Source organism: Trichoderma camerunense, assembly GCF_050948025.1.
Source record: "Trichoderma camerunense strain CBS 138272 chromosome Unknown V8C40scaffold_7, whole genome shotgun sequence".
Taxonomy (NCBI): domain Eukaryota; kingdom Fungi; phylum Ascomycota; class Sordariomycetes; order Hypocreales; family Hypocreaceae; genus Trichoderma; species Trichoderma camerunense.
In genome coordinates this window covers 832,899-846,511 of record NW_028145363.1, presented here as the reverse complement: position 1 = coordinate 846,511, position 13,613 = coordinate 832,899, and the positions used below count along the sequence as shown (strand labels likewise).

Sequence of the window (13,613 nt, the reverse complement as noted above, 5' to 3'; positions counted from 1 at the left end):
GTCTGGCTGTATAAGAGGCTGTGAACTCATGTATATACTATAGCAATCACAAGTTAGATAGGGATGTTTACATACCTAGATATGTATCGCCACATAAAAGCATGGTTTACCTTGTACAGGAAACGTATAATATGTGTTGATCGGTGCGTTCATGCGCAACTCACCATTGACTCTGTTGACCCCAGCCCTATATCATATATACTGAGAAGGTACACATTTCTCTTTCAATTCCGTATGTGCTCAAACGAATTAACAATGCCATGATCATGTAGGTATTTACGGTATTTGCGCATGTACTTGTTGCGGAAGTGATATTGCATTAACAATGAGGGGCCATGTGCCACATCCAAATTTGATGAGATACATCGTCAAACGCCAACCATTACTGTTCTCAAACAGCTCATAATACGCATTATACTCAACAAGCCGGTAAATGTGACATTAAGAGCAAGCTTTGACCTCTTAAATGCCACTAAGGCGTCTGTTTGCGCAAACAACTGCAGATCCAACCTTTTACCGTACACCAACTAGTGTTATATAGATTGAACTTAGACCAAATGTATGCATCAAATAAGCATATCCGACGTGGTGTAGTGGCTAGCATACCGCGCTTTCACTAGAAAGTCCCGCGGCGATCCGGGTTCGACTCCCGGCGCCGGAATTGAATTTCTTTTTTTGCTAATATTTTGATCATTTTCATTTTTTTATACCTTTTGTTTTTCTTTTTGCTGTTGTTCAATGTGAGATGGAACTGTGTAGTGTGCAACTCATCCAAGGGCTGCGCAGACTGATTTAAAAGCTTCTCTACTGAGAGTCGTGTGTGACTTACGGCTACCTACTAGGTGTAGAAGACGCCTTCTATACGAAAATACTATGGGGATGTTGGAGAGTCATGGCCGCTCAGATGCGATACAGGCCTGCCGTAAATAAGCGGACGAATGAATGATAGCACGGAGGGATGCTCCGAAGACATAGGTCAACATAAGGATGCTGTATCTGTGAGTGTTGCATAAGAGAATCAACGCCTACTGGTCATACGGTAGATCTACTCCATAGGTACGGAGTACATACCCCAAGATGCCAACGGGTTGGGCGTCAATATGTACATCAATAGGTAAGAGAAATGGTACTCCGGAGTGGCAAAGGTGAATGCCTACATCTGCATATATGTAATGTAATGTACTCTGCATGCAACGCTACGTACAGTATGCAACGCTGTGATGAAGAGAACAAGGCCGTTCCGTAACCACAATCTCTAGCAGACATCAGACTCAATGGGTTCAATGGAATCCAGCCAAATGAAGAAAACAGCACATCACAATCATTATTCTCGACAACTGCAGGCTGATGGACCGCGTGCCAGGCCAGAGGTCCGAGGCCCGCCTTGATGACGATGCCGCATCCATCAGGCTCTCAACAGCTGGAGTACCACAACATCAACATTACTTCCATGGCCTGACGCGCCGTGAGGTGGCGTGAAGCGCGGGTGCAACCGACGGCTGCATGTCAATTCTCAGAATGCAGGCCCCCTCCTCCTGGCCTAGCTAGGTGTCGAGAAATGTGAGGCTGAACCTCTCAATCGGCGATGACGGAGCGGGTGCAGATGCTGCAGAATGCCGCAGATGCTGCCCAGCCAGGCAGAAAAGAGGCGCCCTGTCACTCTTGTTGCTTGGAGCGAATCAGCCTCGACCTGCGCGGGCGGACAGCGGGAATAATGGACGGTGACTCTTTGGGAGGCCGACAATGGCAACGAGTCCCATGTCGGAGGCCAGCGGCTGCGCAAGGGTGGGAGGGAAAGGATTTTGTTTGGCTGCTGTCCGTCCGATGTTGGGAAGTGGGTGTGCATCAATGAAGATGGGCATCTCAGCTGCAGATATATATGGTGTGTTGATGGCTGCATTGACACGCGGGATCTCTCAAATCTTTACATCAACGCATTACATATTCGTTCTCAGTTATTGTTTGACATTCAACAGCTACTATACAAGGCTGGATATCTACCTAACAGACCTATCCATCTGCCTCTTCGTCTCCATTCATACTACTATCCACCTACAAACAAACACGCATTACCCAACTGCAGCGTGTAGGTGCATAGCCAGATCTCGGCAAAGAGGCGTGCAGATTTCGGTGCAAGACAATACGCAAAATTCACGGCCGACGAGCAAACGGAACGACACAACCAACAAGGAGCTGCAGGCATGCGATATCTTGCATGAGAAGCTCTCAGACCTCTGGCTGACTCGGCACCTGTGTTTTCACCCCGCAGAACCCCGATAAGGGCCCTCTTAAAAGACCCTGTGGGGAGCTCTCGGACTGGCGTCATTCCTCGCCTCCCAAAGTCAAACCTCAACCCTCCCAACCATCGAGTCTCTTTCCAGACTCACGGCAAAAGAGCTGCTGCGCAGCTTCAGGCAGCTTCGGGTAGCTGCAACGCATCACGACTTGCTGCATTGGCCATTTGTTGTTCTTGACTGATTGGTCAAGCACGCCCCTCTTGCTTGACATTTCCAGAGCGACCCATTTATCTGCTTTTCTGTCCTTTGTTTGTGCTCACATACCGTATCTTGCTCAGCCATCAATTGTTTTGTCTCTTTGCCAGACTATCTATACCCTCGCTTTTCACTTCAATATTTTGATATCCCTATTCTCATCACAGCGCTTTTGCTTTATCCCTGATATATATCACTTACATACATCTTTTGATATACATCTTGCTTCCCTCAAGTCGCGCAAAGCTTTCTCATGGCTGACAGAGGCAACCGCGGCAACCGCGGCGGTGACCGGGGCCGGGGTGGCGATCGAGGACGGGGTGGCGGCCGAGGTGGTGATAGGGGCCGGGGCGGCGATCGGGGTCGAGGCGGCGGTGACCGGGGTGGTGGCCGAGGAAGAGGAGGCTTTGATCGCGGAGACTACGGCGGAGGCCGCGGCCGGGGAGGTTACGATCGTGGAGATTACGGTGGAGGTCGTGGCAGAGGAGGCTACGATCGTGGAGGAGGAGAACGTGGCGGTTATCGTGGTAGCTTCAGCGGCTTCCGGGGAGATGGCCCACGAGGCGGCGGTCGAGGTCGCGGCCGGGGGCGTGATGTCTCTCCTGGTATTTCCAGGGCCTTTGGGTAAGTCTTTATCTTTCACATCATTGTCAACATTTGCCTAACTCATCCTGTAGCTACGGCGATGCAATTCCAACTCCCAATGCTGAAGTCGCCCAACTTGAAACCCAGATTGTCTCACTGCAATCCGCCTCGCTTGCATCCATCACCTCTCAGATGGCAGGCATGAGTGTTAAAGGCAAAAAGAGAGGGGGTGGCAATGTTGGTCCAAAACCCCCGCCTGTAATGAACGACCGGCTCCCTGCCAGGCCGGCGTTCGGCTCACAGGGAAGACCCGTCGTTCTTTGGGCAAATTACTTCAAGGTCAATGTCACTCGTGATTCTTTCTTCAAGTATACCATTGAGGTCAAGAAGAAGGTGATCAAGTCGGCAGCTCCAAAGAAGGGATCCAAGCGTGGCGGCAAAGCCTCCTCAAGGCCAGCTCCCGACACAGAGGGGACACAAGAAACTGAACAGGAGGTCAGGGGCAGGGAACTTTTTCTTGTTATCAAGGCGACCCTTGCAAAGCTTTTGGAGCAAGACAAGTCTTTTGTCGCTGCCTCGGAATTCAAGAGCCAGATCATCACGCTCAAAAAAGTCAACCTCCCTGAAAATCCCATGATCATCCAGATTCCCAAAGATGAGGGAGATGATGAAGTCTTGGAAACCTATAGTGTCCATTTTCACGGCCCCACTGAGATTGATGTGGGAAGCATGAAGAAGTATTTGACGTCCTCAGCTGACGAGCCGGTTGCTAATGAAGACGTCGCCTTCCCACGCTTCCCCGAAGCCGTCGATGCTCTCAACACCATTTTGGGTCACGGGCCAAGGAGCGATTTTGACAAAACCGGCACCATTGGATCACACCGTTTCTTCCCCTTTGGCGACGACAAGGTTATCGAAAAGCTCACCCATAACTGGCATGCCCTGTCCGCCGCCCGCGGCTATTTCCAATCTACACGTCTGGGAACAGGCCGCATCCTGCTAAACGTCAACGTGACCCACGGTGTCTTTAGGCTATCGGGCTCATTAACAGACATACTCGACAACCTAGGCTTGAGGGCTGCTCCAAGGACCGACTACCAAGCCATGAAGAAGCTTAGGGCCTTTGGTAAGTTCCTGCCCAAAGCGCGTGCTTGGAGAACCATGATTCTCGCCACAGGCAAAACAATTCGTCGATCCAAGGCTATACAGGGGTTAGCCATTGCTGGGGATGTAGACAAAAAGAAACGTGGTATTGCCAATCCACCAAAGTTTGACCGTGATTGGGAGTATGCGGGACCAAAAAATGTCCAATTTTGGCAGAACACGGATGGAGGCGGAGGCCGATACATCTCAGTCTTTGACTATTTCAAACAGAGTAAGCATTCTTTCCCCCATTTTTTTCTCCTTTTCTTTTCAGCATTTGTTTGTTTTCAAGAGATTAGGCCTAACATGAGTCGAAGGCTTTAATATTATACTGAAAGATTATCCGCTGATCGACATGAGCTCTGACCAAAACCCTTTCACTTACATTCCGGCCGAGATGGTGGAGATCCAGCCTGGACAGGCGATCAAAGCCACTCTCACCATGGAAGAGACAACGGCAATGCTTGAATTTGCATGCCGCTCGCCATATTCCAATGCTCTGTCGATTAGCGCGGCTAGCCGTCAGGCTCTCAATCTTGACGACAACGAACTAGACAAATTTGGTCTCTCTGTCGACAAGAGGTTGCTGACCGTACAGGGAAGAATTCTCAATGCGCCGATGGTGAGCTATATTGCCAATGGTAAGAGGGCTGACGTCGCTCCAACCAAGGGCCAATGGAACATGAGATCAGTTAAGGTCGTCAAGCCAGGCAAGAGGTTTGAGCGCTGGACTTGGGTCAATCTCATGGGAGAACATCAGCGCAGGAGGGCCGTCGATAAATCGGTAGTGTTAAGTTATGGAGAATGGCTAATTAGCATGGGCATCAACATCAACAAAACCCCCATGGATCCATTCCGAGAGGTGGCCGATCCCGCGAATCTCGAGAATGTCTTTGACTGGCTGAAAAAGAATGATGTCCAGCTCTTCGTCATCATCCTTCCCGAAAAGGACTCCACCGGCTTATATAGCAAGATCAAAACGCTGGGCGACTGTACGTATGGAATTCATACGAGTTGCGTAGTGGCCCAGCAGTTTGCAAAGGCAAATCCAGCCTATTTTGCCAACGTCGGGCTCAAGATCAACCTGAAGGCCGGCGGCACCAACCACAAGCTACGAGACGATTTTGGCATTCTGAGTGATGGCAAGGCCATGATTGTTGGCTACGATGTTACTCACCCAACCAACATGAGCCAGAGGAAAAGCAGCGATACTCCCAGTCTGGCCGGGTTCGTATCCAGCATCGACAGAGATCTCGCTCAATGGCCTGCGATAGCGTGGGAGCAACCTCCAAGGCAGGAGATGCTCAGTGACAAACTACTAGATGCATTTATGGCACGGCTGGATACCTGGAGCAAGCACAATGGAAACAAATATCCGGAAAACATCGTCATCTACCGAGACGGCGTCTCCGAGAGTCAATTTTCCCAGGTGCTCGACAATGAGCTCCCAATCATCAGAGAGGCCTGCCGCAAGAAGTATCCCGCCACCCAGGCCCAGCCAAAACTCACAATTTTGGTCGCGGTGAAGCGGCACCAGACTCGCTTTTACCCTACTTCAGCAGATGACATGTCCAAATCCGGCAACACCATCAATGGAACAGTCGTGGATCGGGGCGTGACCCAGGCAAGGTACTGGGACTTCTTCATGACGGCCCACGAAGCCCTTCAAGGCACCGCTCGGCCAGCCCACTATACCGTTCTTCTCGACGAAATCTTCCGCGCGAGGTTCGGTGGCAAGGCGACCGACGAGCTGGAGCGTCTGACGCACGAGCTGTGCTATCTCTTTGGCCGCGCCACCAAAGCTGTCAGCATCTGTCCGCCGGCGTATTATGCGGACATTGTCTGCGAACGGGCTCGTCAACACCGCCCTGAGCATTACGGAGCTGGTGATGATACGGAGAGTGTGTCAACGATATCCGGGGCCGGAGCTGGCACGGCAGGGAGACAAGTGCATGCCAATCTCAGGGATAGTATGTATTATATTTGAGCGATTGTGATGGATTGGGAAGGCATATTTAGGATAAGCAGAGATTGTCTTTGGCAAGCTTATACACGGCATAACTTAGCTTAGTATTGGATATTCAGCGGCTTTTTTAAAGAAATTGAATGCAATCGTATTTTTGAAAGCGGCACCTAGAATGGCAGCAGAGTCCTTTGTGACGGCTAGTTAGATATTGAAGCATATTGATTGCAACTATCTGTATTACGTTTCCCCGTAGTAAAATAGTCTTTACGCGCGATTGAAGGGCGAGCTTATTGTTCACACGGGATGATGCTTTATAGATTTACATCGGACACATCATAATCTCTAATTCATTGATAGTCATTATGTGTGAATCGGACTGCCGGCCCATTATCATCAAACCAGATACCGAACCTTGATTGCTTACGGTCATGTACTCTCAATATCAGACTTGGACTATTTGCTGCATCATCAATCTAATACAGTTTGTATAATGCAAACAGAGAAGGAGAAGAAGAAGAAGGACAGCCTCTATCTAAGAAAATATGCTGCCAAATCAACAAAAGGAAGAAGCCAAGAAAAAGACAGGTCTACTCTACAAGTTCGCTTTCGTCTTGTCGCTCTTACGATTCGCCACAAGCCGCTTCATAAACTCTTCGTCCAACGTCGATTTCTCTTCCAACGGCTTCTTCGCCCACTCCTCATACTCTTTCTCTTCCTCCCACCATTTATCCATCTCAGTCTTGGTCCACTCGGCGGCAGCCTTTGCGCAGAAGACGGGCTCCTCTAGAGGCACGAGGTGGCCGCTCTTGGGGTGCGTGACTTCTTTTACGCGACCGGCTTTGGCGCCTCCGCTGCCTCCGACGCCGGTGCCTGTCTTTTCGAGCTTTTCGCGGATGAGATGGGGGAGGGAGACGTCGCTTGTGGCGCCGAAGATGTAGAGGACTGGGGGGCGGAGGTGGGGGAGGCGGGCTGCCGTGTTGTTGCCCTCGGAGCGGTAGAAGGTGAAGACGGGGGGAGTGTCTGGGTCGAAGTCGTGGTCGGGGGCCTTACGGGAAGGGTGAGTGATAAGTTTGCTGACGGGGTCGATGGCAGGCCAAAGGGGACGAATAAATGTGAAGACCTCCTGATGCTTGGTCGTGGTAAGACGAACAGGGGTCTGGGTCTCATCCTGCTGAGAAGGAGACGGAGCTTCGACCTCACGCAGGCCATACTGGATGAAGCGATCAAGTACACGAGGATCCCAAGCCTGGTAGAACGGTTTCGAGCGGAACGCGGCGGCGGCAGCGGCGCGGGAAGGCCAGACTTCGCGGCGGGTGGCGCTGAGGGAGGCCGGTCCGCTGTACGTCTCGGGCGAGCTGGGGAGCTTCTTGGGGGCGGTGAAGCGGTTGATGACGGGGTCGAGCATGACGATGCCGGTGAAGAGGCGCGGGTGCATGAGGGCGACGTTTGTGAGGGCGTTTGCGCCAAAGGAGTGGCCCATGGCGATGATGGGCCGGGGCATGCGGAAGGTGTTGATGACGTGGAGGATGTCGCGGGCGTAGTCGAGCCAGTTGGCTGTTTTTACTGGTTAGCATATTATGAAATGTATATTGTAGGATGAAAGATATGAGATGGGAGTTAGAGTGAGGTGAGTCGAAGGATGAGAGATGAGAGAGACGTACGGTCATTGCCCAAGTTGGCCGCATTGAGGATGCCGCTTTGGCCTTGGTGAGCGGCATCAGTGATCCAGATGGCACGCAACCGAAGACCCTGCTTTTCCAATTCTTTCAAGAATTCCTCGTAGAGAGGCTCATAGAGTTCCTGTTTTCAATTAGCACTCTCCATCATGTCATCTTCAGGGTGAGAGAGGGACGGACCTTTGGAAAGCCATTTGCATGAGAGCCCACGATGGTGATGTCGCCTTTGCGCGGAGGGCCGCCGTGCCGGGGAGTGTATTGCTTTACGCTGAGCAGAAATGGTTCGTCTTGCGAGACTGCGGTTGCTCGAGGGTATTCCCGTATGTGCGATGCTTGGACGGTGTGTTCGCGGATGTCGAAGACGGAGGATGAGGGTGAGGAGGAGGAAGCCATGGTTGCGTCGCTCTATCTATGTATACGTGTGTATATACAGGATATGAAATCTAGTTATAATAAGGCACAAGGGAGATGGGATTTTGATGACGGCTGTGCTATTTGGAATCAGGGCCGTTTGTATCGTGTCGGGATTACCAGGATAGGTGAGGAGATGCCACGATACTTGCACATCTATATGAGAGTCGCCAGCTCAGTCAGACTCTGCAAGTTGATCGCTGAATCTTAACAACCTAGCTTCGTGAAATAGGACAGTCAGCTCCATTCTTTCAGAAGCAAACGGCAGGCCGCATGCAAGATGCTCCTTATGGGCTCTGCTCGGCATGGCTGGGTTTTCTGGGGTTCGGGTGGAGATTGAGCCTCGGCAAAGGCGATTGGAGATGCTGGTACCTGAATCGGGGGCCAGGACAGACAAACACGCTGGCAGCGATCCATATGCTGAGGCCGATTCGATTATAGTGGCGTTATGGCGACGGCTGATACCGTTTAGGTGCTGACTAGTGCAAATCTCAGCTCTGTTGTCAGTACGGGGAATGGAAGTCTAGTGCCTTAGGCAATAACGGGGTTTGAGGGACACGTGAAGCGGAGTGAGTTTTGTTGCCGTTGTCTTTGAAGCTTTTTGACACCTTCACGCCAACTTCTCAAAACCCAGCTACGAAGTACCACATATCAATGTCTAATGAATAGCATCTTTGTTGCATCAATACCCTACAGAGCGGCAAGCAATCGATCCTCAAGCCGTTCACGTGTGCGGGTTACATGTACATGGCCACATACTAAATCCGGGGCATGACAGGGGTCTTTTGTGGAGGCGGTTGGTTGGTTCAACAGCATCGCAGTAAGAGAGATAGACTCAAGCTAGGACACACAAACACGGATAAAGGGGATAGTGCAACGTCAATCTTTGAAGACGTCAATCCTTTGCAGCATTCTCATTAACCAAGAAATATGCCTGCTCCAGCACTAACGCCGTCACCGAGCCTCATCTTCTTCGTCGGAGCCCCCTCTCCAGCCTCCGTGAACGCCCAATCCTGTACTCTCAACAGCTTTGAGGAGCCATTTCATACCATATTTGGCCCTCTAGACACCGGCAAACACAAATTACGGCAGCACACAGACCCGACCTCGGGCGCTGAAATTGCATCACAAACACACGCCGTTTGGCGGTCTGTGCCGCTCAATCGTCGTCCTCTTCACACTGGCTTAAGTCAAAATCACAGCATCCTAGACATATCCTTTCAAGCTCATCGCGACTTCTTCACCACGGCGGATGCTCTCCCTGGAGATGACACACAATCCTTTGACCGTGGTGACGATGGAGGAACGATCCTTACACAGTTTGTCGAGGAGTCGCTGGCTGCTCACAACTTGATACCATCCAGTCAACTGGGCAGCTTCAGCTTAAACACAACTGAAGACACTACAGCTTCATTCACCACGACCTCTTCAAACGAAGTCTCCCTGCAAGACCCCACCCGGTCACTACCAACGCCTGTGCCATCACACCTCTCAGACTTGGAAGACGTCCCTTCAGCAGCTCGCATCCTCGCCCTGAGCCCCCAAACAGTGACACTCAATCTGATCGTTGCTGTCATCTCCATCGCTCAACCTCGGACTGTCACAACGCGTTGGGGCACAACTTTATCACTGGTCGAAGTCCTAGTTGGTGACGACACCAAATCGGGTTTTGCGGTAACCTTTTGGCTATCCAACGACCAGGTCTCGACCAACCAAGTGAGCAAGCTCCGCCGACAAGACGTTGTGTTGATGGAAAATGTTGCACTTCACGTTTTCCGCAGCAAGGTCTACGGCCAGAGTCTGCGCAAGAACTTGACGCGAGTGAGCCTCCTGTGGCGGAGAGAAGGGGGCGGCTACTATGACAATAAAGACATTGCCAGACGAACGGCTGCGAAGCATCCTCAACGGGAAAAGACACGACTCGTCAAAGACTGGGTTATTCAGTTTGTTGGACGAGATTTCGGAGCAACTACACGAAAAGAGGCCAGCCGGAAATCGTGGGATCGGCCTCCCGATGATACGCAGTGATGTGAGTGATTCATGCTTCTATTAGATATTGTCAGGATCTATATGTGATTCCTAATTTAATTACACTATGCAGCTCAAAATATGCAGTACTACTTGTACATGTCCAAATTCCATGGGTATTAGAAAAACACAAAGCTCGAAACAAAGGAGTCAGGAGAGTGGAGAGGTACCTTCAGCCAGGTAATTATACCATGGCTGGTGCCATCTCAGTCTTCTTACCGTCCACACCCTTCTTGACAGATCTCCATTCGAATGCCAGGCAGCACAAGAATGCGCATCCGGCACAAGCAACGGAAATGTAGTAGGTATGGCGCAAGCCGAGCATGTATGCCTTCAGGACAGCGTCAAATGCATCAAGGCGGTTGATCCCTGCGAGCACGGATTTGATCTCAGAAGCGCCGCTGTTGATGAAGAGCTGAGGGTCGATACCGAGGTTGTCCTTTTCAAGCTGGTCGATGAGTCCGTTTTGAAAGAGAGTCTGGGCAACAGCAACAAAAACGGCGCCTCCCAGAACCTGGAAAAACTGGACACAGGCAGTGCCGATGGGAACCCATTCCTGTGTGAGGACCGTCTGCACGACCAAAACGGCAGTCTGGAAACCAGCTCCGATGCCCAAGCCGGCAATGACCTGGTAGCCAAACCACTCCTTGAGCGGGCTGTGGACGTCGAGAGTCGTAAGCAAGCCCGTTCCGACGGTATACAGAATCATGCATGGGATGATGATGTAGTTATAGTAACCAATGACCGAGATGAGGCCACCCGAGAGGACTGAGATGAGCACAGTGGAAAGGAGCAGCGGCAAAATCTTGATGCCGGCCGTGACGGCACTGACGCCCTGGATGGCTTGGAAGTAGAGGGCTGTTGACTGAGTTAGCACAAATTGTTTGGGTCGCTATCGTTGACATTGTGGAGAGGCAACTTACAAAGGTAGTAGACAAGAGGGAAAAAGCCAGCGCCGAAAAACAGACTGAAGAGCATGGCAGGGAGCACATTGCGGTCCTTGAACATGCGCGGTGGAAGAGTTCCCTTGTCGCCCTTCCAGAACTGGATCCCAATAAAGATTGCAATCATGAGGCCAAAGCCGACAAAGAGGCCGATAATCTTTGAATTGCTCCAAGAATATTCCGAGCCACCCCATTGCAGAGCCAACAGGAGACACACAATGGCGGGGATGAAGATGGCCGTACCGAGGATGTCGATCTCGAGGATGCGGGCTAAGACGGTCATGTTGAGCGTATCTTCCGAGTTGCGGTTGACGTGCAGGATGAGGACGACAATGAGCATGGCGAGGCCGCCGATGGGGAGGTTGATGTAGAAGCACCATCTCCAGGAGACGTTTTCAGTGAAAGCACCACCGAGAAGGGGACCGGCGACGGAGGCGATTCCCCACATGCCACCGATGAGACCAAAGGCAAGGGGACGCTTGTCGAGAGGCACTACAGAAACAATGCAGTTTAGCAAGCTGATATTTTATGTTGACGCCGGAAAGGAAGTTTGATTAGGAATCATACTTGATAGAGAGATGATGACGATGGAGCCAGAGAATAAGCCCGCCGTTCCAATCTAGCCGTCTCAGTCAGCACCTTGATATTAAGCTACTATAATATGTGCTCCGGAAAGAAACTCACTCCTGCAATGGCTCGTCCAACAATGAGTGCCTTGGATGAAGGCGCCACAGCCGAGAGCAAACTGCCGATTTCAAAGATGAAGATGGCGGCGAGATAGGTCCACTTGACGTTGAAGTATTTGTATATGGCACCGTACATTGGCTGCAGGGCCGTGGTGGTGAGAAGATAGGCAGAGCCATACCAGCCCTGAGTTAATGAGTCAGTACAACAACAATATGCAAAAGGGGACAGCAATTGATATCATTTCTCAACAACAATAGAAGAAGAAAGTAATTAAAGGGGGAAAGGATGCACACTCACAATATCCTTCACACTCTGAAACCTCGCAGTGATAGTCCCCAGCGCAGGCGCAATAATCGTCTGATCCAACGCAACCAGGAAAATAGCCATGCACAAAGCGAAGACGATGGAAACGAGCTTGAGTCCCTTAGGATAGTTGTCTGCGGGGTTCGTCGCCGTCGTGGTTGTCTTGGTGACATCTTCCATGACGCCCCCGTCCTTTTCCTGCGTCACGACATCCTCTCCCGTCACGGCAATCTCCTTTTCGACATCGTCGTTGTCGTGGTTCACAGGCGGCGGTAGTGAGCCGCGCTCTGTCTTGTCTGATGAAAGACGCGGAGTTGGCGATGCTGAAGACATCTTTAACCCGCGATGTATATGAAAACAGGACTTGTGTGAGAAATACTGAGAAAAAGAAAAAGAAGTTGGCTCCCTGTTAGTTTTTTTAAGTCCTCTAACAAAAGGAGCTGAAGAGGCGATCTAGGCTGAAAACCGATCACTGCTAGCGCTTCAGCCTCTCTCGATCGGCCGGCTGCGTGTTATCCTTCTTTCGTATTGACAACTTCCCTGGCCCTTCGCTGGCCAATGCAAGGTGCAGAGGGTAGATAATAAAGGAAATACGAAAATCAAGAATGTGGTACACCTTTTCAGCCTTATACCAAACAGTCACATCACATCCAAATCCAACCCACACACCCCCTAACGACAAAAATCATCGTCTCATCATTCACCGCAAAGAGCGTCTCGGCCATCGGAATGACTCAAGCCCATGAGATGCACACTACTGTAAAGTCCAGTCTCATTTACCGAGCAAGACTAGTACGAACAAGAGCAAAAGAAACAGAATTTATCAAGCCGTTAATTAAATCCGGCAAACTCACTCCATCCAATGCGGCAGATGGCAAGACTCACACGCCCCTCTCATCCCCACAAAGAAAAGACGTGGCGAACCTCTTCACGATACAATAAACCCTCCCTTAAGAGCAAGCCTCTTAGAAAAATCAATCAATGACAAAGCATAACTCCACTCTCCTGCAATCCTTCCTCCCCTTACACGGAAATTAAAGCATAAAGCATTTTTTTTATGGGCAAGCTCTATTGTTTTTTTTAACCTTTCGTGCCGCCCCGAACCAATCACCAACTACGGCTTTTTTAGTCTGCAGATCCTGCTCATGACTCAAAGGGTGAATGACTCCTGAAGCAGCTTAGTGGCTCTTGGAGCCAGCTGACCCTTGGAAACGTGGTAGTAAGACGCGGACTTGGAGGTTGACCGATGTCCGAGGATCGAAGAGATTTGGATTGAGGGGGGTGTGCGAAGGTTTCCAATACTCTACGGGAGAATAAACTAGCTGCCGCTGGTATGGACCGGGGGATGAAGAGGGAGCGTTAGCTATTATATGTTGGA

The 13,613-nt window shown here is 50.8% G+C and overlaps 5 protein-coding genes and 1 non-coding gene across 6 annotated transcripts; 4 read left to right on the top strand and 2 right to left on the bottom strand.

Moving 5' to 3' along the window:
- Positions 1 to 579: 579 nt before the first annotated feature.
- V8C40DRAFT_t102 lies at positions 580 to 661 on the top strand. The gene has a single exon. It is a non-coding gene; the product is annotated as a tRNA-Glu (tRNA).
- An 844-nt stretch (positions 662 to 1,505) lies between these two features.
- V8C40DRAFT_204347 (uncharacterized protein) lies at positions 1,506 to 2,587 on the top strand. The gene is made up of 2 exons (XM_083212028.1): positions 1,506 to 2,199; positions 2,270 to 2,587. The coding sequence occupies exons 1-2, from the start codon at positions 1,744 to 1,746 to the stop codon at positions 2,426 to 2,428; spliced, it is 615 nt and encodes a 204-aa protein (XP_083074228.1). The 5' UTR covers positions 1,506 to 1,743; the 3' UTR covers positions 2,429 to 2,587.
- A 225-nt stretch (positions 2,588 to 2,812) lies between these two features.
- On the top strand, positions 2,813 to 6,415 carry V8C40DRAFT_242742 (ribonuclease H-like domain-containing protein). Its single transcript, XM_083215277.1, has 3 exons — positions 2,813 to 3,116; positions 3,170 to 4,452; positions 4,538 to 6,415. The coding sequence occupies exons 2-3, from the start codon at positions 3,270 to 3,272 to the stop codon at positions 6,205 to 6,207; spliced, it is 2,853 nt and encodes a 950-aa protein (XP_083074227.1). The 5' UTR covers positions 2,813 to 3,116; positions 3,170 to 3,269; the 3' UTR covers positions 6,208 to 6,415.
- Positions 6,416 to 6,542: 127 nt separating this feature from the next.
- On the bottom strand, positions 6,543 to 8,724 carry V8C40DRAFT_286710 (Alpha/beta hydrolase family-domain-containing protein). The gene is made up of 3 exons (XM_083222560.1): positions 8,043 to 8,724; positions 7,848 to 7,986; positions 6,543 to 7,740 (listed from the first exon to the last, which is right to left on the bottom strand). Exons 1-3 carry the CDS (start codon positions 8,253 to 8,255, stop codon positions 6,779 to 6,781), a joined length of 1,314 nt encoding a protein of 437 aa, XP_083074226.1. The 5' UTR covers positions 8,256 to 8,724; the 3' UTR covers positions 6,543 to 6,778.
- A 59-nt stretch (positions 8,725 to 8,783) lies between these two features.
- V8C40DRAFT_204297 (uncharacterized protein) lies at positions 8,784 to 10,393 on the top strand. The gene has a single exon (XM_083212026.1). It carries the CDS (start codon positions 9,204 to 9,206, stop codon positions 10,299 to 10,301), a length of 1,098 nt encoding a protein of 365 aa, XP_083074225.1. The 5' UTR covers positions 8,784 to 9,203; the 3' UTR covers positions 10,302 to 10,393.
- On the bottom strand, positions 9,852 to 13,301 carry V8C40DRAFT_242736 (major facilitator superfamily domain-containing protein). Its single transcript, XM_083215275.1, has 5 exons — positions 12,230 to 13,301; positions 11,930 to 12,115; positions 11,813 to 11,864; positions 11,225 to 11,737; positions 9,852 to 11,159 (listed from the first exon to the last, which is right to left on the bottom strand). The coding sequence occupies exons 1-5, from the start codon at positions 12,566 to 12,568 to the stop codon at positions 10,486 to 10,488; spliced, it is 1,764 nt and encodes a 587-aa protein (XP_083074224.1). The 5' UTR covers positions 12,569 to 13,301; the 3' UTR covers positions 9,852 to 10,485.
- Between the last annotated feature and the right edge of the window lie 312 nt (positions 13,302 to 13,613).